Source organism: Ammospiza nelsoni, chromosome 1, assembly GCF_027579445.1.
Source record: "Ammospiza nelsoni isolate bAmmNel1 chromosome 1, bAmmNel1.pri, whole genome shotgun sequence".
NCBI classification, from domain to species: Eukaryota; Metazoa; Chordata; class Aves; order Passeriformes; family Passerellidae; genus Ammospiza; species Ammospiza nelsoni.
The window spans coordinates 116,407,026-116,431,799 of NC_080633.1; the positions used below are offsets into that span (position 1 = coordinate 116,407,026).

Here is a 24,774-nt window from a genome sequence, read left to right on the forward strand (position 1 = left end):
AAATCTCTAGCTTGTCTGAGGACAAGGAAGGAAGACTCTATTTTGAGGACAATAGGGAAGTTTTTCTCTCTCTTGAAACATAGTTTCATTAATTTTCAGCGTTTATTTCTGTGCCTTTACCTATTTTATCTGTTTCCCTTTCGGAAAACAGCATACCATAGAATTAAGGCATCCATTCAACACCATTCGGTGCTTGGTTTCACTCATATATTTCTGCAGGCTATATTGGTTTTCTACTTTTTATTCAGTGGCATTCAAAACAATGGCAAAAGTCCCTTTAATTTTGATGATAGAGAATGAGATCTTACTTGAGGAACACCTTCTTAGGCTTCTTCACTTGCATGTGTCTCTCAGGAAAACATCTTCTGATTTATTTCGGAAAAGGCATGAAAATCTCAGGATAAGAGGAACCATTTGGAAGGTAACCAATGCAGGCAAATCAGTCGCAACAGATTGTTCGTAAGATGAGTTACATTGTTTTTCTGTTTCAAATATGTACCATGAGGCTGGTGTTTAAAGAGATGAGGTGGCTGTTTCTGCCCATTCCTGAATGATTCATTGTAATTCAACTCATAGCTCTTTTGAGGGTGCACAGGTCATGGTTTAGGTCCATTTTCTCTGACTGGATACACATTATTCTTTTGGAACCTGTTTCCCTGGTATAAACATTCATCATCACAGACTCACTGTAATGATTATTTGCTACTGTGATGAGAGTTCCCTTAGAGAACAGGGAAGTTCTGGTCACCCAAAGGAATGTGCTGAAAATTTTCCATATACTTGGAATACAATTCCATAAAATACCAGCCATGGTTCTTAGTCCACCTCAGTCTTACATGGCACACGATAGTTAATTTTTCAGGTGTGACTGGAAGAGTTAGCAAAGGCTGATGACACACTTGACTTCAAGGCACAGAGGAGGAGTGGAGATAAGATCAGAAAAATGCTGGAGGAGAATAATAAATGAAGATGCAACTCAGTAGCTTTGCCCATCCACCTGCTGATGCGCTGGTGTGCTGATGCAGCATTTTAGGTGTGGAAATCCCCCAAAATGCACTTATTAGATTCCTTACCAGCCTGTGAGAGATATCTCCTATGGTCTAAGTGTCCGCTGTACTCCTGGGGCTGGTGTCTGGGAGGGCAGGCAGTGGGGCCAAGGCATCGTGGTGGAACAGGGATGCCAAGGAAGGGAGAGACTGATGCAAAAGAAAATAAACACCTGAAACCTTTACCTGCCATCAAGTGGAAAGCTGAGTCATCAATGACAAAAAAGAATTCACTAACTTTTAACCTTGGCAAATGGATCCACATCTCACAGTCCATTGAGGAGCATCAGATGGGACAGTAACTTATCCCTGGTGTAAAACCTTCTGTGGGGTGGAGGTGTCTCATCCAGACCTCAGTATAAGAGATGTGCTTACATCTGTTTGGATTATTTAGTGAGGAAATAAATGCCAAAACATCCCCATTTGCCATTTTCCTATCTAGCTTTTTATCTTGATTCAGGAGGCACACCATAAAATAAGTCTTGGATCAGCAGCTATTTCTGCCCCATGGATTATTTCATTTGCTTTTGTTTCATATCACAGGGGCTTGTGGCTGTCTTGGCCTGGCTTAGATTTTTCTGGTGCTGTTCATTGAAATGTTTTATTTTCTACCATTGCCTGTAGGCACTGACATGGATTAACCTTGGCAACACCATGCAGGGGGCTTACACACCCTGGTGCTCACTAATTACAACCTCCTGAGCATCCAAAGAGCTGTAATAATACAGTGATGTGTATATGAAGTCATGGCCTGTCAATGCATTGCCCCTGTGGTGTAAACCCTGCAAGCAATATACTCATGGCTGGAAATCCCTTTATTGCATGGAGAGATTTGTTCTTCTGTGTGATTTCTATTTACATATTCTCAGGTTCTCTCAATGTCCAACGGAATGTGATACTTTACCAACCCACATCTTGAAGACAGATGGGGATTTTATTTCCTTTCTTTTACCCCTTTTTTTAAATTGCTTTTGACTCCCTTACCTTCATCTTCCCACAGCTGCTTGTCAACATTTTTTCTAGCACAGTACCTGAAGTGCCCAGTCCAGGAAAACACATGAAATGTTTATTTGTTTTTTTTTTTTAAATCTCTGTGTTAACAGTTACAGCATTTAGCTTGCTGAATATCTAAATACCTGTCAGATAAATACTATCAGGGTCTAAATGTGAGTTCATCCACCTAATTGCTGGTGTGAGGATTGCTGAGTTACAGGTGATGAGATGCAGAGCAGGGTAAGACAGCAAGTTGAGTCCTATATGAAATGCCTGGACTTCATGCAGAGGAGCTGTCAGAGCTTTGGTCTCCTACATTTCTGCAACCAGCTGATCAACTCCTACTCACCAGAATTATATCCCAGTGTAGACATAGGTATTTAAGGTCTCCACGTGTTTTAGAGAATTAGGCAAAGGACAGAGGATTTTTTTCCTACATAATATGGCCCACGGAGGTATTGATCCTTCTCAGGCTGCAAAAGGAGGCCAGATTCCTAAGAGTGTGCCTCCATCAGGTGTTCCTGTTAGGTTCTGTTGTTCTGCAGGACCAATGGGCTGGGTGGTGGACACCCCTGAACACCTGGAGAGCCCCACTGAAATGAGAGAAAACAGCATGGAATGTCTCATGTGGACCAACCATGATGGCCATGAAGAGATTCCGGAGTTTCCCATGTTCTACTTCATTCAGTCCAAAAAGATTTCTTTGAATGATATAGAAAGACCTCACACACTAAAAATTGCTCAGGTATGCCCTTCTAACCTCCCTCTCAGCATGTGTAAAGCAGAGCTACATTAATTTCAATGCTGGGAGTAGTTTCCTATCCCCAGAAACTGGAGAGGATTTTGTGTGTAATGTCAATTAGAGTTTCCAGTAGTGAAACTCCTCTGGTTTTCACACACTGAATGCATTCTCCAAAGTAATGACACCAAGACAAAAAAAAAAAAAGGAAGATTAAGGGTTTGCATCATTATGTTTGACAGAACATATACACTACTTTTGCAGAGATTGAAATAATCATAACTAAGCTCATGGAAAATTGCAAATACATAAAGGTTGTGTGAACAGATGATGCATAAATCAGATTGTGAAGTAATTTTAATGTACTTTTTTGGACATAAATTCTTTTAGAGGACTCATCAACCACTTTCTGATATGAATCTTATGTAAGGATGATGATTAAAATATTAGACACTGGTGAAAACGTCTCCACTTCTAAAAAAAAAGTTATATCTAAGCCTTGAGGCAAAAATGTTAAAAATAGATATTTCTTGTATGAAACTATTTGCACAAATGAAACTAATAGGTTTTTATCTAAACCATCTGGTGGAGGAAAAGCATTAAAATGTAAAGTCACTTATTGAAGCCCACAGAGATTTATTCTGAATGCTATATGTTTAAAAAATACAAAAAAGGAAAACTGTATATTTTTCTTCATTTATCTGAGGCCTTGCTCTGCAGAGTCCAAGTTTTAACCAGTTTATTTTGCTTGGGCAAAAACAATACACTCCTTCTGGTCTTTGCTGGAAAGTTGTGCTCCCGGTAATGCAATCTAAATTCATTTTAGAAAAGTGATTAGTGGATTATCATTTATGATTTGCTTGGGAGTTTTTTCTCCCCCTTAAATAAACCTCTACAGGAAACTCAGATACGAATGGCATTCACTTTTGTTTTTTCTGTACATGTAAAACCAGACTAAAACTTCAGTTAAAAATAGCACAATTTACTGTAGCATGAGATGTAACAGGAAGCAACCAACTCTCACTCCCTTCCACAATGTGAGGCCAAACAACCAGGTTCTGCTGGGTTTCTGTCCCATCTGAAACTGATTCACAGACTAGAACTGGAAGGGATCTCTGCAGGTTTTCTGGTTATCCTATGCCCAAAGGCAAAATTGGTACAACTTAGAAAGGGCTTTTCAGGGCTATCCTGTTGACTTTTGAATGTTTTAAAATATGGAAATCCCACAGTCTCTTTGGGCTCCCGTTTCAGTGTTTTCAACCTTCCCCCAGTGGTTATTTTTACCATAATGTGCAATCAGGACTTCCCTTATTCAGCCTGTGTCTGTTGTCTCTTGCCCTTCATGTATGGCTCCAGAAAGATTTGGGCTTTGTCTTCTCTGTAAAGACCCACTGTGCAGTCACAAACTGCAGAAGGAATTCCCCTCCTTGAGACTAACCAGGTTCAGCATTCTCAGCCCTCCACCTCAGCCCTGTCTTCCAGCTCCTGACCATCGTGGTGGCCTCCTCTGGATTCATTTCAGCATGTCAATGTTTTCCTTGTACTGGGGTCACTTCTGGAAAGGTTTCCACTTCTAGAGTCATGATCCTTAGTCTGAAGGTGACAACAATACAAGAACATACGATAGCCTATTTCTGACTTCTGTTCAAATTGTCCTCAAAAAATTCTCCCTTGAGAGTTCAGAAATACTCAGCCTTGAAAATCTATCAGCCATGTAGTGCAGAGGCACAACCTTCCTGCCAGGAGCTCACACTGTGGCTGCTTCCAGCCTGCTGGCAGAGGGCAGCTTCTGCTGCGGGCTCAGATGCAGGACAGCCCCATTCAGCTGTCATGGCTCTCTCCTGGTGAGGCTAATCAGTTTTCTTGGTGGCAGATATGTGTTTGTGTACTGTGATCTGTCAGGTCTGATGTAGAAAGGTAGGTAAAGAACTTCATTGACTTCTAGGCAGAAATTCTGAAAAAATAATAAAAAAAAAAGACCAAGAAATAAATCAGTTTCAGGCATATGAATGATATAGTCAAAATTCCAGTCTCATGAGCTTTGATATTTTAATCAAAGATTCCAGGAACCTCAAACCAGGGATTACTCAGATGTCAATCTTTTTATTTCACTTTTAAAAAATTAATTTAGAAGAGTTAAGTTTGAAAATAGCACTCGGCTGTCCACATATGACTTAAAAGTGGAAAACTGCTGAAGACAAATAAAACCTGGCAACTTTCCCCTATTTATTATTTGTAAAATCTCACTTAAGTCAAAACTGCCCCTGTGGATCTGAGCACCACTTCACAGATTTTGAACTTTAGTTGTGACTAAAGCAGAAGACTGTTTTTTAAAACTCTTAGATCTCAGCTACCTTTCCTCTAAATTACTCTTTGTCCTTGGGCACATCACTTACGTCCTTTCATTTTCATTCTTTAACAAAACCATGGAGCATGTGCTTGTATGCCAGAGGAGAGGAGAGGATCTGCTCATTATTTTGAACTCTGAGCAAAACATGAAGGCTTCCTCTGCTAATTAGGGCATCAGCCTTATTTATTCAAGTGGTGACATGTTTTTGCATGAACTTTGGATCTTCATGTTGCTATCTAAGCAGTGCTACATAGCAGGAAAAAAAAACCTTTCTTGCATCTTCAGTATTTAAAAATATGACTGTACTGATGGCACAAACATGGATCCAGATGTTTCACTGAAGAAAGTTGGAATTACAAAAGCAGCCTGCAGGCTTTGTGTCTGCAGGGGGCTTATGCTGCCACAGGTATTGTGCTAGCACCCTGTGTGCCCCCATCCCCAGCCCATATCGCAAAGGTTTTGGACTTTTTTACTTTCCACTGAAACTTGGCATTATGGGAGCACCAAGGTCACCATATTTGCTGTGCATAAAGCTGGGAAATGTTTGACTCCATGGATCAAAGTATGAGAAACTTGAATGTTCTGTAGAGGTTTTCTTCGTCTTCCTTTCTATTTTATTTTTTTGAAGGTATTTGAGCCAGGCAGATTGTAAGGCAGAACTTCTTAGAAAGCAGTTTAGAGCAGCATCTGAAATGTGTGATTCTTGGAGCCTTCAGAGACTTCTGTATTACAAAAAGTGTGCCCAACCATCTGTGAAAAAGTGGTGCATGGAATCACCTACCTGTATGTTTGATTTAGCTAAAGAACACAGTTTATCAAAATGACAGAGACATCCATCCTTGATCTGACTTTTTTTTCCCCCAGGCAGTTGTGTATACACCCTGATGCTTGGCAAATGCAGAGTTAAAAGGAAAAATATTTTGGTTTGAGTTTGAACTAAACATCCAGCCTCTGGTCATGGCTCTGAGTTCTGTGGTTCTGCCTGCTCTGTGCGCTCGGTGTCTGCCGTCCGCATCCTCACTGCTCAGCTGGCCGGCAGTCTGGAAAATGCTGATGTTCCAAGGGTTACTGGATTACAATTGTTCTCTGCAAACAGAATTCACATCTGTTCTGACAACTTATTTCAGCCTGATGCAACTTGAAAAGGTCGAGATTAATCCCAGAAAATCAGACTTCTATTTGAAAGGCCAAATCAACTTTAATTGTAGCACATGGCTATTTGTATTGGCATTTAGCTGCAGCCGTTTATCCTGCTTTCCACTGGTATTATTTGTTTCTGAGCTTGCTACTAAAGCCTACAATGCCAGCTGAAATGCTTTAAGTAATGTAACAAAAATAACAGCTGACATATTTTCTTTTTACAGGTTTCCACTGACCCAGGGTATTTTGTGTGCATGGCTTTTATGACTTTATTTATCAGCAGTCTGGGTAAAAATGTCATAGAAGAAAAAGTTGGTTCCTTTTATACAGATTCATGGTGGCTACTATACCCTCCTATCCTGCTGGCTTTATCCATCAGAGCCTGAGGGGATGAACCATGTGCTGTGAAGTTCTGCCTCTTACCTAATTTGGACCCCAGACGTTCAGGGGTTTAAAGCCCCCTTGCATCACACGGGTCGCAAGCTGTGCTTTTCCATGTCGGTGTGGTGACTCAGAGCAGCACCCTCCCCTAGGCATGGTGTAACACCTCTCCAACCACCCCGCTCCTCCTGGCAGCTGCTATCAGCTCAGCCTTCAGCCATCAACTGATAGCTGAGCTCTCAGATCCCCTGAAAACTGACAGGATGAAAGAGACTGATTTGGCAATACTCTGCTCTTGCTGTTTGGCCTGGAGAAAGATACTCTAAGTGGTAAGATTGTTTAGCAACAGCTGGCAAGCACCCGGGTGTGAGCCTGATTTTCAGACATGACAAGCACTTATAGGAATGTTGCCAGATACAGCTGTTTAAAAGCCTTAATAAACAGCAAGTCAATACTAATCTTTGCCAAATTAATCTTTTCCTTGACAGCCCATCAGAGCAATTATACTCAGACTCATTGTAAACACACAATTGTCAGAGGGTAAGGATCTTCTCTGCAGTATACTGTGGATTTTTGCACACAGATTGTTTTCCAAATAGGTAGGCTTCCTTTTCTTTTCCTCTTCCTCTCTTTTTTATATCTCTTTTTTTTTTCCCCTTTTTTTCCCCTCTCTCATTTTATTTTCAGGCCGATTATTTGATTGCCAGCTTGGTATTAGCCTGAATAAAATTTCTTTGTAAAGTGTCTATCACAGCAAGTCCTTAATAGAATGTGAAATGATGACAGTCACAGGATCCATGCAGATGCACATTTGCTAGTGGGTTTCTCTAATTAGGCAGTAACTGTGACAGACTCTGAAATGTTACAAGTCATTGTTCTCACTTGTCCTCTTGTTGGTGAAGTAAGAGCTACATTTGAGATGTGATTTAATGTGCTGCTGGGTAATAATAAAATACATGGGTTTGCAAAGGAGAGCAAATGGTGTCTGTGAGACCTGACACAAAGCACCTCCTGTTCTCCAACATGCTCAGCACCTCCTGCAGCACTGCCAGCATGCTGCTATACCCACAAAAAATATTTTATTTCAATGCAAAAGGGCTTGAAAACACTAGAAAAAATAATTAACAGGGTAATCGTTGTTTATCTGTCTGCCTGCATATTTATCTAGTCTTTTTGACTGTATCTGTACCTCTATACTCACCTATCAATGGGAGTCTAGGGGAGTAACTCCTCTATGGGCTACATAACATCTCTTAGCTAATTCTCACAGTATGTGCAAAATACAGATTTTTTACCTACTCCATTTTCCCAGAACACAGAAAAAGATCTCTGTGGATCTGCCATGTTTACAGGACTGGGGAAGAAACAGGTTTGGAGATGGTAGTTCAGGGTGGGGGTGATGTCTGAAAAGGTTAAAGAAGGTGGTAAGAGCATGTTTTACCTTCCAGTAATGAGCTCTTTTTTTTTTTTTTTTTTGTTGGGTTGCCTGTTTAGAGAGGAGCCTCACAGGGAATATTTGGCAGACGCCACTGGAATCAGGAGCTGGTATTTGGTGAGAGAGAGAAGTGGGCATGAATACATTACATTTCCCTGTGAATGGCTGGGGCCCTCTATGAATACATTACTTACTGCCTGTGGATGAGTGTGAGGGGAAAATCCTATGGCAGGCCCATTTGAATTAGTTTGGCTTCTTTGGTCAGAGGCAGCAGCTGGATGAGATTTCTGCCTGGAACACATGTGAGTCTGGGGATAGAGAGACCAGGATATCTCCTGTCACCAGAACATGGCACACTGAGAGCAGCAGTAAAATCAAAGAGCTTTTCCTTTTTAAAACCTCTGCTTACCTTGTGCAAGCAGATGGGATTTACAACCGGCAGAGTCTATATGTTGCCAACCTTGCATTCTGTCCACCATGTTTTAAAAGTAATTTTAAAATATATTATTTTCAACGAACAGCAGACTATTTCCTTTGGTTTCTATCAATCTGACAGATGTTTTTATTATGTTTTCTTGCTGTTACTGTGTAGCTTCCATGTGCAGGTTGTTTAGTTCCTGTGTGCTTTCCCATTATCATGGTTAGGCCAGATGGTGGCTTACAACCAGTGACTGGGGTGTGTGTGTTACTGTGGTGCCTAAGGCACAGTGCTGCAGTGAAGGATGGGGCACATCTTCACCAATTCCACTGGAGTTGCACCTGCTTCCAGAAGGATCCCACCCATCTATTGGCAACTTATATCTATCAATACACAGCCGAAAATAAACAGCAGACTGCCCATGGCTGGCAACCATTTATTTTTCTGAGGTCAGACATGAAGAATGGACATCTATGGATTGAAGCTGGATCTTCCTTTTGGGAAAAAATGGTTTCACTATATCCATGGCCAAAACCTGCTGTTCTTCAGCACAGTTGTTTCATCTGAGCAGAGACCAGACACAGAACCTCACTCAGAGGGTGGGTACCAGAGCCACACTGGATGGGTAAAGTGCTGCACAGCACACACACCAGTTTCCCATGCTGACAGACTGAGAGACACCAACTAGCCAGAGGTTCATACAGAATAAGTATTTTATTCATGATGTATTTTTTTATTTACATTAAAGTTTTCTTGTATTTCGAACTCTGCTTGGATACCGAAATTAACAACTTTATGTGACTGCACACCTGCTCTATAAGAAATGAAGATAACACAGTTCTTTTCCATAAAAGAAAAAAGAAAACTGCCTGTCGAAATCAAAGTTGATTTTTCTCATTCTCAGTAATTATCTTTTCTCTTTAGAATTAATATGAGTGGAAAATGTAGTTTACTGTAATATAATAAATAGAAGACATTGGGTAATTAGTAGTGCTGGTATATTTCTAAAGTACTAAAAAGACAAACAATAAACTGTGAATTTAATCACGAGTTCTCATACAGTTTCAAGACAGGAAAATTAGAGCTCTCAGCTACAGTTATTTGAGTAATCACATCTGATCTGCATTATTTATTAGTTATTACATGCCAAGTGATTCCGATTGTACATTGCCTGAAATAATTCAGAAGCAAACATGCCTTTGTTTCTGTTTTGTTTTATAAAGAAAAACCAATGGCATTGCCAAATGTGTATTCTATCTGAATTGCTTCCTTTATTTCACACAGAAAATACAAATCAATGGTAGTGTCCATTAATGGGACAGGCATCTGGGAAAAAATCATCCAGAAATATATTTTCAGAGCTATCCCTGATCCCAAACATTGACAAAATACCTTCTTTTGGATATTTTTATCCCTTTCCCTGTGGCTGTTGAACTTACCTTTCATTTTAGGATTTATTTCTGATATACTCCCTAAAATTCTATAGGACTTTTGCATATATAATAAAATGGCTGAAGCATATTTGGTAATATTTTTGGTAATATGTTTATTCCACTTGACAAATCAACAAAACATGATGAAGTTTCAAGAAGCAGTGTTATGTAGCTTTATTCAGTTAGTTTTGTTGGTTCAAGTCTTAGTTTTGGGCAACTTCCTCCTACAATGCTTTAAAAAGGGAATTACTTAAAATACCTTTTCTTTTTTATTTTCCATAACAACCAAAGAAATAGAGAAATAGTTCTTGGTTACCTTCATTTTCTGCCATTAAAGCAGGTTTGTTGTTATATTTGTCACTGTAAAAACTAAATAAAGTATTCACATCATCAGTTGTGAACAATTTGTGCCAGCAAAAGTTAAAGCGTCAAAGAAACCTCTTTAAAATGCTAACAAATTTACTTACAAACACCTATATTTATTATTTCATAAATAGGCGCAACAGGTTCCATAAAAAAGATTAAATACAGACACAGTATGAAGAAACAATAATACATAGCCATATGTAGAGGTTATAATTTAGCTGTCTCCAATCTGTTTCTGCATCTAATAAAATATCAGGTAAGCATTTGGCAGTTTTATACATAAAAGGACTTAAATGACGTTTACTAACCAATACACATAAAGTGATTTTCTTTTAAAAAAAAAGCAATTTTTTAGGCAGTACAAAATAAATGTGTTTGCTCTTTATCAACATTAGTTTTTTCTCCTAAGTTTTTTGTATTTATTTCATGAGACAAAGCCAATATTTTTAATTAATATAATTTGGGACTACTTTACTTTTTTTCTCCAAATACTTTGAAAATATAGACTATCAGTCAGTTGTTTAAAAATGAAGTAAAAATATGAATGTTTGCCAATTTTACCCTTATTGTGAAATCAATAAACTGGAATGAGCCAGTTTCAATTACAATTAGCTACAAAAACATTCACATTTTATACTCTAGGAGAGTGTAACATAGATGCTATTTACAAACTTGCTATGACTGCTACATCAAGCCATTTAAAAAGTCTTTAGTAGTTTCATATAAACACCCATTATGAAAAACCAATGGAAAATCCAGGACTTTTATCCGAGACATCTACAGTTGCTAAGGCAGTTACTACCGCAGCACTTCACAGCAAAAACCAACATAAAATCTGAATGGTCCAAGTTTCCTTCAGGGAAGAAGAAAAGCAATGTCCGTTATGGGATCTCAGGGAAGGGTGGAAAGGAGAAAGAAAGAGAAAAAATGGGGAAAAAAACAAAGAAAAGGAAAGAAGCGAGACTATTTTTTCCAGAGTGGGTGACCCACAAGCTCAAATAGTCCTAAGTGCTTAGCAACTTGTATTTTCTAATAAAATGCAGAACTGCCCTGACTGCATAAAGCAATCCATGATGAAAAGACTTCCCTGCATTCCTCAGTGAAAGGAAAGGAGAGGTGTTTCAGATTTTCAGGTAAGGTAGAGTGCTTTGTCCCTCTGCATGCCCCTGTTCAAAGAGAAAAAGAACAAATGTAACTTTTTTTCTTATATTTGAAAAATTTTTAGTTCTATTCTTCAAGGAAAAAAAAAAAAAAAGATCAGCCCCACAACCCCACTGCATGTCATTAATTCCAAGCATATCACTGAAGTACAGCTGCATTGCCATGGTAATAATAAGAAAAAGTCATAGTGACTTATAGCAACCTGGAGACCACATCTGTCTTTAAAACTGCCCAGGACATGGGTTTGAGCACTGGTTTGGGGAAATCTGCAGTAGTGGGCTGGTAGCACTGACTATCAAAAACTGCTTGGAGCTCCAGATTTAGCACAGGTCTTGGAATGATGCTCCATAAGTGACCTATAAGAAGCAGCCAGTTTCCTCAGAGGCAGAAGAGCTTCATTACATGAATATAGGTGTCAGCCACTTACTGAGCCTCTGGCATGCTGATTACTGGTACAGATATACCCAAAACATGCTGGATTGGCAGCATTTGCATGATAACCATTTGCAAGGGAACAGCAGAAGCCAAGCAAAGATAGTTTAAGTTCAGATGGATTTACAAAGTCTTATCTACACAGGGTGGACTATCTACAGGGATATGTGCTCAGAGAAAGCTGCTGGGGATGGGAAGTTACACCCACTGCACACCTGGAGAGCACTTCTAGGAACAATGACACATTGCTTTGTTCCAGAAGAGACCAGGAATCAAATCCACAGGTGGCTGTGGCTTGTTTGACAGAGGACAATCTATTCAGAGCTCAGTGCAAGTGGTTGTAAAAGTTGTGTAGATTTCAGCTAGGGCTGCAGTACATGTCTTGACATGGTGGTAGAGCACAGAAGTGAAACTGTCCTGCTGAACAAGTGGGCAAATCATGGGGCAGCAGTGATAGGTATGGGAAAGAATGATGCTGCTGTTCAGACTAGCTAAAGTTCCCCTCAGTGTCAGCAGGTTGTAGCAAAGGTGTTATTCTGAACTAGTAGCCAGAAAATTATTTTTATTCAGTTCTAATTTGAGTTCCAGAAACACTAAAACAATAAGGCAAGTGAAATTTTCGGTTTAAGTAAATGTAATGGATCAAACTGGTCTTTAGTTCTGCTTTCTGTTCATTTGTCTGGGCTAGATTTGGCACTTTGGGAGCAAGCAAGAGCTTTTATCTCCCATTGCCTTGGGGATTCAGGCTAAGTCAAGGGGAGGTCAGGCTGGTGGGCATGTTCACAAGGCACAACATCTATAATTTAAAACTGAAAAGATACCTTCTGTTCAGTGTTAAATGTTTCCAGGCAGTTTGTGGCACAGTAACATGGCTCCACAAAAACCAGGCTGCCAGAAGTTGAAGGTTTGAAGGGGTTACTAACCTTATATTGAGGACATAGGGCTCCTACAGGTATAGTGTTTTGTTTCTGGTTACAATCATGTGTTCTTCATGCCATTCTCTTGCATGTATCCCATGTATCAGCCCTGCTTCTTGCTGATGTGGTTTTTCATGAGCCCAGCTAGCTATTTTCATGACCCAGACTAGAAAATAGTTCCCGTCATTTGCCTCTCATTGATACAGAGTGATCTTAAAACTTCTTTCTTACTCCTTCTCCCTAAGATTTCAGTTCTGATCTTCTGTGGAATGCAAGTTCTCTGAGACCTAGAAACTGTATGTGCTGTGATAAGGTGACAACAATGTCCGATAAATGTACGTACTAACAATTGCTCTCCTATAACAGACTAATAAATACAGAGCCATCACAGACACACTTCAGAAACACTGTGGGGAAACGGGCAACAATGCTGCTCCCAAATTCTCTGTCATATACTTGTGTCATGAATGTTGCTCAACACAAGGTGGCATTCACTGGCTGCTTACCCATTACTGCAGTAGTCATTCCAGTCCACAGTCTGTGCTGGAGGATTTCTGCAACCTGAACGAACATACTCCATTGCTTGGGTAACAACTTGTGCAGCTGTTGATGTTGGATTGATGATATTCTGATAATCAGGCTGAAGAGTAAATCCCTAGAGGAGAAAACAAGTACATTAGAAAGAATGGAAAAAGAGTAACAGGTTGGGTGCATTAAAAAAAAGTAAAAATGCAGGCCGTACTGTGCAATAGTAGAGAATACTAGTTTTCCAGGTGAGATTTTGGTTATAAAACCTATAATAGGCCAAAATGTGTAGGTGCTTTCTAACTTTTAAAATCTTTCTTCGGTTTGAGAAATGAAACACTGCCAAAGCTCTGTTTGCTGTTACACAGTCACAGGATGGAACTAAAGGAGACAGAGCAGAAACAATTCAGAACCAAGAGAACAACTCAATCAGCACTGGGACAAAAAGGTCTGTTTGCTCCTTAGAGCTTCCATTTAGATTAAATGTAAGCACACACACTAGTCACCAATTCCCAGAATATGCAACAGAATCTTTTTGAAGGATGTAGGCAGCAGGTGGCTGACTGTTTTATTAGACTACACCTATTCACGTATTGTTCTCAAAACCCTTTTCCTTCATTCACTCACAAAGGGACCATCTGCTGCTTCTTTTATTTGCACTTCTCTCTCAACTAAACGGAAATTCAACCAAAGGTTTTTAACAGTTGTTGGACTAATGTAGTGAAAGTAGCACAGAATAACTTGCTTTTGAAACCAAGGAGATGAGAAAAAAAAGTGGAAGTTACAAAGAGACATCTAACCTGCTCCCGGAATTTTCTGTCATATGAAAAGTCATAATCATTTTTAGCTCTTTTGATATATTCTGATGTTTAAATATTGTGTTTAAAACCCAGGAGAACAATTGAAATTTCAAGGCTAGTGTATCTGGTTCACCCTGTACATTGTGTTCCGGTAAAGTAGGAAGAGTTGTACTGGGTAAAATATGGGAACGTTGTATTAAAGCAATCGATGTCTACTGAAAAAATCCAGACCAAACTCCTTCCTGGGGCAAGGGCATACAATCCCACTGAAGTTAACTGGTTATGCATAGCTACTAAATCGGAAATGGAACTTGCACCAAGATGCCTAGTTTGGAAACTCACTCCTTCCAGCCAAAGATCACATACAGAATAGATAGAATTAACTCTCTTAGTTTTTTGTTAATTCAGTGTTAGTGTGTTGTGTGTGATTGCTTTTCTTACACAGCCTTCATTAGGACAGGAATTTTGTGGACAGATGTTTGTTTTCTGCAGGTTTAAGAAGGCAGCCATGCTACCTTTGTCAAGATAAATGAATATTCTCAGCTTTCTCTTGTCCCCCTTCATCCACAGAAATTACCTTCCTTCAAATGGAATGTCACTTCCTTCTTCTCATCTCTCTTCCCTGGCTATTCCCTGAGGTCCTGCAGGTGTTTTGCCCCACCTCTCATGTGCACTGCCACCTTGGTCCACTCATCCTGATCATGGGTTTTAGTCTAGGCCATAAATGACTGCTACTTTATTTCTTAATCTTTTCCATATGGAGAACACCCTGAGCAACACTTCAGTACCTTAAACACTCTTGGAAACCTCACTTTATCCCTGTTGACTCCAAGAAACAGACCATTAGTAGTGAGCAAGTTCACAGCTGAATTTTGCATCTAGTTGCCGCGTTACTTATATACTGCCCTGTTAATGAGATTAAATAAAGCCTTCCCATGGTGGATTTTACACCCATGGGGACTGTAACCCCCACACTCATGCACTACCTTTTCACCAGGCTCTAAATCTGTGCAGTGAGCTGCAGAGACAACCCCCATACCTGCAACAGATCCAAAGGAAACAGTAATTGAGCAGATTTCCCAATGACTTTGATTGGAGTTTTGTGTAATTAGAAGGCTGAAAATATAGGTTTGTATACCATCTTCATAATTTTTGTTCAAAACACCAACCATAAGGCCTTTTTAATTCAGCTGTAAGAGGAAACCAACCACAGAAACACATCCTACCCCCAGGCACTCAGATTTATCTTCGGTAGTGAATCCCCTGTTCTATCAGCTATACAAGAAAAACACTACACAGGGACAGTAGCCAGTAGCAAAGCATGCAAGTGAGCAGGCACAGAGACTCAAGTACTCCTAAAATCATAGAATGGTTTGGGTTGGAAGGGACCTTAAAGATCATCTGGTGGGCAGGGACAACTTCCACTAAACCAGGTTGTTCATAGGTCCATCCAACCTGGCCTTGAACACCTCCAGGGAGAGAGAGCATCCACAAACTCTGGACAACACTCATGAAGCAAGGAGACAGTTCCTCCAAACCCAAGGAAGAGACCACCAGTACAATATCCATTCAATTTCTTCTGGAATTAGGATAAATAAATAGCTTAGGTGTCAGAGAATGGTCCTGGGTTTTAATTCAGGAACTGGGTGTGGATGGATTCTCATATTTTTTCAGGTTTTCTGTGTGACCACAGCCAAATTGCTTTGGCTGTCTTCCAGCAAAGCATGTGTGCACGTGTGTTTTGACTGATTTGGTACCTCTCATGTTAAGGTTGGGGCTGCAGAGCCAAATTTAATTCTTCTACCTGCAAAATAAGGCATAACAATGCTTTCATCTTGTACCTGGCAAGTTCTACTTAGTTTATGGCTTCCTGGGATTGGGCTCTGTTTCTTAGGGCACACTCAGGTGATAAATGCTAACGTGGTGCAGGGGTATCTGTGCCAGGCTCCAGTCCTCAGTGGTCCCTCTGGGGGGTTGAGGGATACCAGAATACCTGATGGAAAACATGCTTGTTAAAGCCAAGTCATTTAAGCAACCTCAACTCAGTACGAAGGACTGATAAAGTATGGCACTGTCAAAGATGTAAACAAAAATTACTTCAGCTTTTTTATCAACAGAAAAAGCTCTGATAATACAGATCTGTACAACAGAGGGAAACAGCCTTGTACCAGGCTTGTGGTAAATATTTGGGTATTATTTATGTAAGCCCTTAACAAACAATGATGAAATAAAAAGCGCTCAGAAAATGAGTGCTTCGAGGTCTAATTAAACAATGCTGAATGTTTTTGCATTGTAATGCTCAAGAGAAAATCACCAACTGTTTTGCAACATGCCTAGAATTTTAAATTTCATTTTCTTGTCCCAGATTGAAATAAAAATAGGGAACTTGATAAAGATTAATTTGATGTCAGGAGGGACATTTGTTCTTTAATTAGATTTCTGTAGCCCTAGCAGTTTCGTTGTGCCACTGTAGCAAGTCCTAAAAAGCCTGCAGCAGAACTAAAGAGTGATCCTCATCTCCACACTTTACTAGGAACTAATTTCATTTCCTGCCTGTCTGGAGAGGTATTTTCAACAGGCATCAATGTTTTTGTCTTCACAACTGATTTATTCATCAATCTCAATGTGATATTTTAAACCTTTAAATTACATCCAAATCCTAAAGCATCTGTTTATTACACAAGGAAATTGAAAATCTGTCTGTGTGATATCATACAAAGATTTTTCCTTAAGGTTATAGAGGAAGTTGACAGATATTAATGATTTTTTTTTTCTCTTGACCTCATTCGAAGACAAAGCTTAACAAAAAAGAAGAAGAAATCTGGACAAATACAGCAGGCTCCTGAGTTTGCTGTATATAAAATATATACCAGATAAAATGAGGTTATTATTTTTGGCAGGCTATGCAATCATCTTGCTGTATACATTTATTTTCTAAAGGAAAAAAAATACCTAAAAGTAGACTAAAATAAGTTATTATTAAAAAAAAAAAGTTACATACATTAATCTTCTGGTGCTTTGTTATGCATAGGTACTTGCAGCCATGGGTACTAGACATTCAGAATTTAGTTTTGCTTCCTCTACCTGAGAACTGAAATGGGACAGAGTTGGACATGGGACTCACCATCCCATGCAATGCTTGGGTGCAGGATTTTGAGCAGGGAAGGTGATACTTCCAGTTGGGCTACTTAAAAAGGCTTCTTAACAAGATCTGGGTGTATTAAGGAGGGAGTGAAGCCTCAGCCTCATCACTCTTCACACCCAAGAGCGCAGTGAACAGGCTGGGCAGAGGTGTATGCTCAGAAAGAGGCACAAATGTCCGTGTGAGCAGAGAAAGGAAAGGATGACCTTGCCAGTGAAAACAGGCTGCAGCTTCAGCTGCTGCTTCAGCCTGAACTCTGGAGAAATTGTGCTGATTTGAATGACAAGGGTTAACAATCAGATCATCTAAGGCCAACTGAGCAAAAATTAAACATCATGTCAAACCTAAGAAACAGACTGGAGAGAGACAACTCTGTATCAGTCAAAAAATTATACAGTGATAAGATGCTCATATGAGCATTTAATGAAAGAAAAATCACACTCTTCAAATCTACTGTGAGTCTACTTCTCTGTCAAAGGTGGATAAAAGAAAAACTACGGCAGAGTGGATTTTGACTTTGAAAAGCAAAACTTTAACACATCTCCTGTTAATGATATTTAAGAAAAATTTAACGAATTTCAGAATTAGAAGTTAATAAAAATCAGGATCTAATTTTAAGCTAAGCATGAGAATAGAGATTATGGTCATTTTTTAATAGTTTAAAAGGATTATCACTGTAAACAAGCATCCCAAAGGTCTGCAGTAATGACCTTTTAAAAATTTATTTATTAACTGCTGGAACAGAAGAGAAAAAATGACAAAATAATCTACCTTCAAGAAGTTAAAATTTAGATAACTCAAAATAGAGATTGTTTAAGAGAAATTAAAAAATAATTACTTATACTAGGCATATGACCAAAACGCTAATACCGAAATTTTATATTGCATTTCAGAACAATTTGGATGCATTGCATCAGCTGCATAGTCCACAGAGTTAATTGATTTTAAAAATAACAGAAATTGTGCAGTCACTGAGGACTTTTGGCTACCAGCACTTCTGATTTTTTTGATGTTCTGTAGTTTTTGTGGATCCTCAAAGGAGGCTGCCCTTCTCCAGCTGGCAGTCACTCTTGATTTGGCAGCTGCACACGTGCAGGCAAGGAGTGCTGGATGTAGAGAAGGACATGCTGTTCCCTGTAGAGCTGCTGAAGATCAGCTCATTGTCCTGGAAGCAGTGGGAACAGAACTCTCTCCTCAGGTCAGCACTTCTTAGCAGACCCTCCTCAAAGTCTGCATAGAAGAGTTTGTGAATTTCACGCACAATGTTTTTTGGAGAACTGTGTTCCTGCCTGCCAGGACTGAAATCTGGATCTCTTTGTGGTTTTTCTTGGAGTTGGCAGTCCTTCAGACATTCTACAAGATGGCCTTTGATAAGAAACTATCCTCCTTTTCCTGGAGAAAGTGACTGACCAAATGTCACAGAGCCAGAGTTCAAGCAAGGGATATGTTGAGAGCAAGGATTTGTAGAGCCTGCTACTGTTGAGTGTCACACTGGTGAGCCATGGACTATTTCAAAGAGGGATGTTTGAAAAAAAAAAACGGCCAAAAAACAAACCAAACAAACAAACAAAAAGCGGGGAAAAAAAGCAAAACAAAAAAGGGAAGGAAAGGAAAAAAAAAGAAAGAAAAAGAGAACCCACAACTGATGATTTTTACTTCTAACATGCCTCCAGCACAGTCTGCAATGAAGTTGCCCAGCCAGGTGAGCCAACACCTGCAGCAGAAAACTGCTCTGCTGGGAAGCTGTTGGCAGACTTACTCTTCTCTTGCCTATTAAGCTCCATGCTGCAGTATGACATGACAAAATTTGCCTCTTTTTTTTTTTACAGTGCATTAGTCTATTTAGTATGAGTGGTGCTGAGGCTTCCAAAAAGGAAAATTACTTCTGTTGCAAGTCACTCCCTAGGGAGTGGTATGTTAACTAGTTTCTGTTCTTGCTGCCTTCATGGGGTCTTCGGACAGGTTTATGGTGGCCATACCTAAGCATGGAGGAAATAAAACAACTTGAGGGAAGAGGAAGTGAAAAAAAGTTGGTTTAAAAACAACTATTGCTCTCCTTTCTCAGAATTCATATTCTTCCATTCTTCTTGGATTTTTATTCAGGAGAGTGTTTTACACAGTGCTGTTTGGGACGGAACATCACACCCAGACCTCCCCTTCCCTTCTCACCACAGGCCAGACAGACAGTGTGGTGCCTCCTCTTTCTCCTTACTGCTGTTGACTCTGAGCTGCTGGGAGAGCTCAATTTTTCTCCCACTACATCTTTTCCTCTTTAACAAGCTCTGTGATCAGCAGAGTGTTTGCTCTATTTCAACCAGAAGGGAGAGCAGAGTCCTTTGACAATTGAGTCAGAAAGAGGCCCTTACTTTTAGGTTGTAATCTCTTGACTTTTTGCTATTTGCCTCCTGGTGACCAGCCTATCTTCTATGTTCTAACACAGTATGAAATCCTGGTGTTGTGTTTTCTATCATTTCTTGACTAAAAAAAGTCATACCTAAGAAACTGAGGATACCACTGTTCTGTTCTGTTCCGTCATGGCAAATCATGGTATTGTCAGTACACCTGTAGCCCTATAATGTAATATATATTTTGCTATATTTAAATTCAATTCAAAAACTCTATAAGCTGTTATATGTTAAAAAAAACCCAAACAAATATTCCAAAGTGAAATGACATAGACTTTCTCAAGCTCAAAAGCCACAAGACTGTAAAGCAAAAGCAGGAGTGTAAGAAATATAAATTGGCTTGTAGATATTACACAGTGATTAAAGAGAGAAGAGAGGTGAAGCATGGCAGTGAAGCATTTCAGCAAGTAACAAGCACCTTGAGTGAAACAGAAATATCTCACCACAGTATCTTCATTAAAGCATCAGCCTTTCTAACTAAGGAATATGAGTTAGCAAAAAGCATTTGACCTAAAATGTTGTGAGATTAACAGGAACACAGAGGTACAGCATTTTTACTTAACTATAATTGTCCTTAGTTAAAAAAAAACTCATCATGATAAAGATCTGCATTCTGACTTGTAGAGACCTGTTTTCTACAGCCAAGGGTCCTGTATTTTTTCTTAAGCTAGAAACAAATCAACTGTGTGCCATATACGTCACAGATGACTGAAAGTACTTCCAAACCATGGATGCACAAACCTTATGCTACAAGCTTGCAACTTGGCAAAATAAAACATTATCAGATTCATACTACATTAGCTTTTCTTTGGTAGAGAGTTTAAAGTAATGCCTAAGTGTTTATTCATATAAAAATGAGAGTTTATGTATAAATATGTAAGTATCCAACATCTTTTGTTAGCCCCAACTCTACTCATAATTCACTAAATGGAGACAGATTTTCAAATCTATTCAGTAAATGATGCCTAAAAATTCTGGAAAAGACATAGGGAATTCTGCATTGGACGACTAATACGCAAGTGATACTGAAGCTGGCAAACAATCTGAACTTGGAAGACTGAGTCACTGTGCAATAAAAACTTGTTGAAATGTAGTTATAGGATCTCAACAGGTGGCGGTCACAGATGTAATTCCTCATGTTTGGTAAATGAACCAGAGTATTGCCTTGTCTCTCACTACTCTGAGACTTCAGGTGCAACCAGGACTCCTCTGGGCTTAGGATCTCCAGACAGACCCTCCTGGCTCACCCACCTAGGACTTCCTCCAGCCAATTCCAGCTGCCCGGGCTTGGGGTCAGCTCCTGAGTTTCTCTGAGCATGGCTCTCCTGGAACACTCACACCAACTGCAGGAAAACCATCATGAATACATGCCTCCACATATGTGTGGTCATAAGTCTGTTGAGCCTGTTTTCTCTGATAGTGACAAATTGACCGAACTAGGAAAAAGTGGTGAACACTTCACAAGTTTTCCTTTCTGATTACTCCAAATCACTCCTGAGACTAAGATCAAAGTTTCTGAATAAATCCCAATCTTCCTGAGCATATCTTGATTTATCTCCTGAACAACTAAGTTTATCAGTCCAAATTGCTTTCAACACTTTTGGGGGTTTTTTTGTGCTTTGGAAAATTTCTTCCCCTGTTAAATTGCTCTCCTGGCAAGAAGCTATGGTTTGCATTCAAGTATTCTCAATTCTAAAGACCAATCTTGAGATGAAATGTTTCTGGCTTGGAAAGCAAATGCAAATGCCTTGTTAGCAAAGGTGAATTTTTAGAGAAATATAAAACATGGAGCAAGTTCATGACTATGTATTATCACTTGGTACTGACAAGTTTTGTGCATACAAATTTTGTAGATTCTTGCAATTCCATTCAAAAAAATTTCATTTTACTGCCACTTTGCAAAGCAAGATATTATTATTGATAGTTAGATCTCATACAACACAAAAGGAAATTTTCTCTCATGCAATCAACAGTTTATCTGCTCTCTTTATATTCTTCTGTAAGCCTGGAAGGCACAATACCATGGATGGTCTGCATTAACTCAGAACTCGTAGGAAATGTATTGAGAATCAACTATCTAAAACATTCAGAGTAGGGGAAAAAAAACCAAACAAAAAAGCCCCATATTGGGATGGTGGACACAGCCCATTTATTTCCAGTAAAAAGAAGGTATGTCTATTTAGCAAAATCAAGCTGTGAATGTGGAGTAATGTAACACACTTGTGTTCACTTAATCTAGCATGATCAGCCCAACCTGGGCTGCTTTACATTTCCTCTGACAATTCCACACCAACGTCAGCACAAGGATAACAGCATAAGCTACAATCATAGTTTTTCTAGACATGCCTGCCATTTGTTTGCAAAGTGTGACTCCTGAAGGCTTTGCATTTCACTATTTCAGGGTAGCCACAGATTTGCAGATCGATCTATGGGCAGTGATGGACATTGTCACTGCCACAAACACTTCTACTGCAGTTTTCCATCCTCTAGTTAAACTCCTTCATTTGTTCTTGCCCTTGGGAGACTAAGCCTATACGACCATGGTTTTAGAACCAACGAACCAACTTCTGGATGACTACCCTCCCCACACCCTCCCCAAAAATAAAATAATCCCCCAGAGAACTGTGAAGCCCCAACTTACTTGCTGCATCGTAGGTGAGTGTAAAGCAGACTGGACCTGCATTGGTAGCTGGTTTCCAATGGGCTGCTGCATTGGGATCGGCTGGTGCTGCTGGATGTTGAGATGCTGGTGCAGAGGGGGGCTGATCTGGAGCGGAGGAGGAGGGGACACAGCCATGTTTGCTATGGAAACAGTCACTGGCATTTGGTTGTTGGGCTTGGGCGCTATGTTCCTGGGGATATTGGCATGCATGGCGGTGATGTGGGGATTCATTCCTGCTTGTTGGTGGTAGTGGGAACTGAGGTACAGTGCAGAGTGAGCCTGGGCAGGCCCATGAAACACTGACTGCTTTGAATTCATCATCTGAGGTTGTGGGGAGGCTTTAACATCCACAGGTTCGCTGTAGCTCTGTTGGAGAAAACAAAAATCAGAAATTGCTTAGACGTTACCAAATATGGCTGTTCTACCCGCCTGAAGTCTGTTTAAGTGCCACACCATAGGCAAACATTTATCTGGACCATCAAATTTTCCTTGAAATGGAGTTTGGTTATTACTCTAGAAAAATAATTAATCCCTTTTCACCTTGCACTTTTGCCTTCAACATTGTAAAAAGAAAAAGTAATTTAGGTCCTTCATTTCCTGGTCTAGCCTGGCATTTTCTTTATCCAAACTTGGAACTGCCATCACTGATCTAATATCTTACACAACCAAGGCAACCAAGCCTGACACATTTTTTCACATAAGCAGCCACTATTATTGTCCTCAGATTCCATGGCCTAGTTGAAAGGTGAATTAGGAGGGTGGGTTACAGAAAAACTCTGTAGTGATTTTTGACTTGCCCTGTTTTTCCATCTGCAAACCATGGACAAGATTTTCAAGATCTTTTACCATATACATTGATATTGCTAATAGTTATTTATCAGTTAGTTAACGTGATGAAGAGGCTAAACCCCATCCTCAGTTGTTCTGCTGCATGGAACAAATACACTAGCTGCTGTGCCAATCCCTTTATTTTGAAATATTTTGTGTTGGAATGCTATCCATGCCATCAAACATATTATATAGGCCATGCATTAAGAGAAATAGAAATACTCTGAATAATTTCTCTTTTAGCAAAACATGCTTTATTAATCCAAAAATTCTGTTTAATACTTACAGCTATATAAATGTTAGCCTGCACTAGATATAGGGAAGTTATCTTTAGTCTAAAGCTAGAAGAATACTGCATAGATATGAGAAACTGCAGCTTTCAGAAATATTATAGTCGGTCCTGATTTCTTAAAGTTACTAATAATAAAACTTGTCCATGAATGAATATGAATTTTAATAAAATTTTTGTTCTAATATTTACAACTTGCTACATTTGGTTAAACTCAATTTACTCAATTGTTTTCATACATTTATTTTCTTAGATATCTGGAGTGCTAACTGTGTGCTCAAATAAATGAGAAAAAAATTTAAGAATTAACTCACATGCTTATAGGTGGGAATCATAATTTGAAGTTAAGTCATACTGGGATTAATAGTCAGTGAAAGGTGAAACATGCTGGGAAAAGAAAGGCAGAAACGTCCCTCTGGAGAAAGTCACTTTGTCAAAACAAGGCTTAAAGTGGAATACAAGCCCTTATTCTGTGATCTCCGTGTCATGTTTGCTCAGTTTACAAGTCAGAGTAAGCTTCATGTTACTCTCAGCACTCCAGGGTCAGTGAAGTCTGTGTTCCTTCTGAAGGATGCAACATCACCAACAATCTGTTGACACGAGCGCTGCTGAAATTGCTTCATTATATGCAATGATGAAGATGAGAATGATAACTTCCTTCTCCCTATGTGTAACTGCAGTTCCATTAGCAAAAAAACCCTTGTTTTCTCCAGTAAATGAAGGCAAATTAAATGAATATGAAAAAATTAATGCAAATCTCTGTCTCTGTGGATCTGCCTAGCTCTGCTCACATGTGGGTGTACACGTGTGCAATATATGTTATGTTCATGTTTGCAGGATTCAGATGCTGACGTTAAAGCCTGAAAGTAGCTGAAAAATCTGCCATTATTTGGACATTATTTTTTAAACATTGAATTAATGTTCATGAAAACATGGGAAGAATTTCCCCCCCCTCTTCCCAGTCGTATTTTTAGAACACTCCTGGGTGTAGAAGCAATGATGGGCAGGTTTACTGAAATTTCAGCAATTCAGAAGGTTTGCTAATTAGCAGCATGGTCAGGAGACTCCTCTTGGGTGTCCCATGCTTATTACACATTACAGGAGGAGCAGGCTGTGTTCTTTCTTGAGAGACTTGGAAATTTTTCTGAGAGCCCCGTCCCCTCATGGAAACAGTTTGCCTTTCCATGATGCAGCTGGCAGGCTCTCTGTGGTCCAAGCAGGGATAATTGCTCCTGAAGTGTCTAAGGGCAGATTGGCTAAACTAATCCTCCTGGAGAGGTGAGTGCTGCAAAAAGCCTTTGCTGACATACTG

General features: G+C 39.6%; 1 protein-coding gene across 2 annotated transcripts in view; it reads right to left on the reverse strand.

Annotated features, from left to right (window-relative positions):
- Window positions 1-9,259: 9,259 nt before the first annotated feature.
- TOX (thymocyte selection associated high mobility group box) overlaps window positions 9,260-24,774 on the reverse strand; it is a 218,237-nt gene continuing 202,722 nt past the window's right edge. For both annotated transcript variants that reach the window (XM_059488752.1, XM_059488743.1), the window contains exons 7-9: window positions 22,325-22,711; window positions 13,318-13,466; window positions 9,260-11,467 (exon numbers count right to left, since the gene is read on the reverse strand). In XM_059488752.1, the coding sequence (XP_059344735.1) occupies window positions 11,431-11,467; window positions 13,318-13,466; window positions 22,325-22,711 (573 nt within the window). In that variant the 3' untranslated portion in view covers window positions 9,260-11,430. The remainder of the gene's footprint in view (window positions 11,468-13,317; window positions 13,467-22,324; window positions 22,712-24,774) is intronic.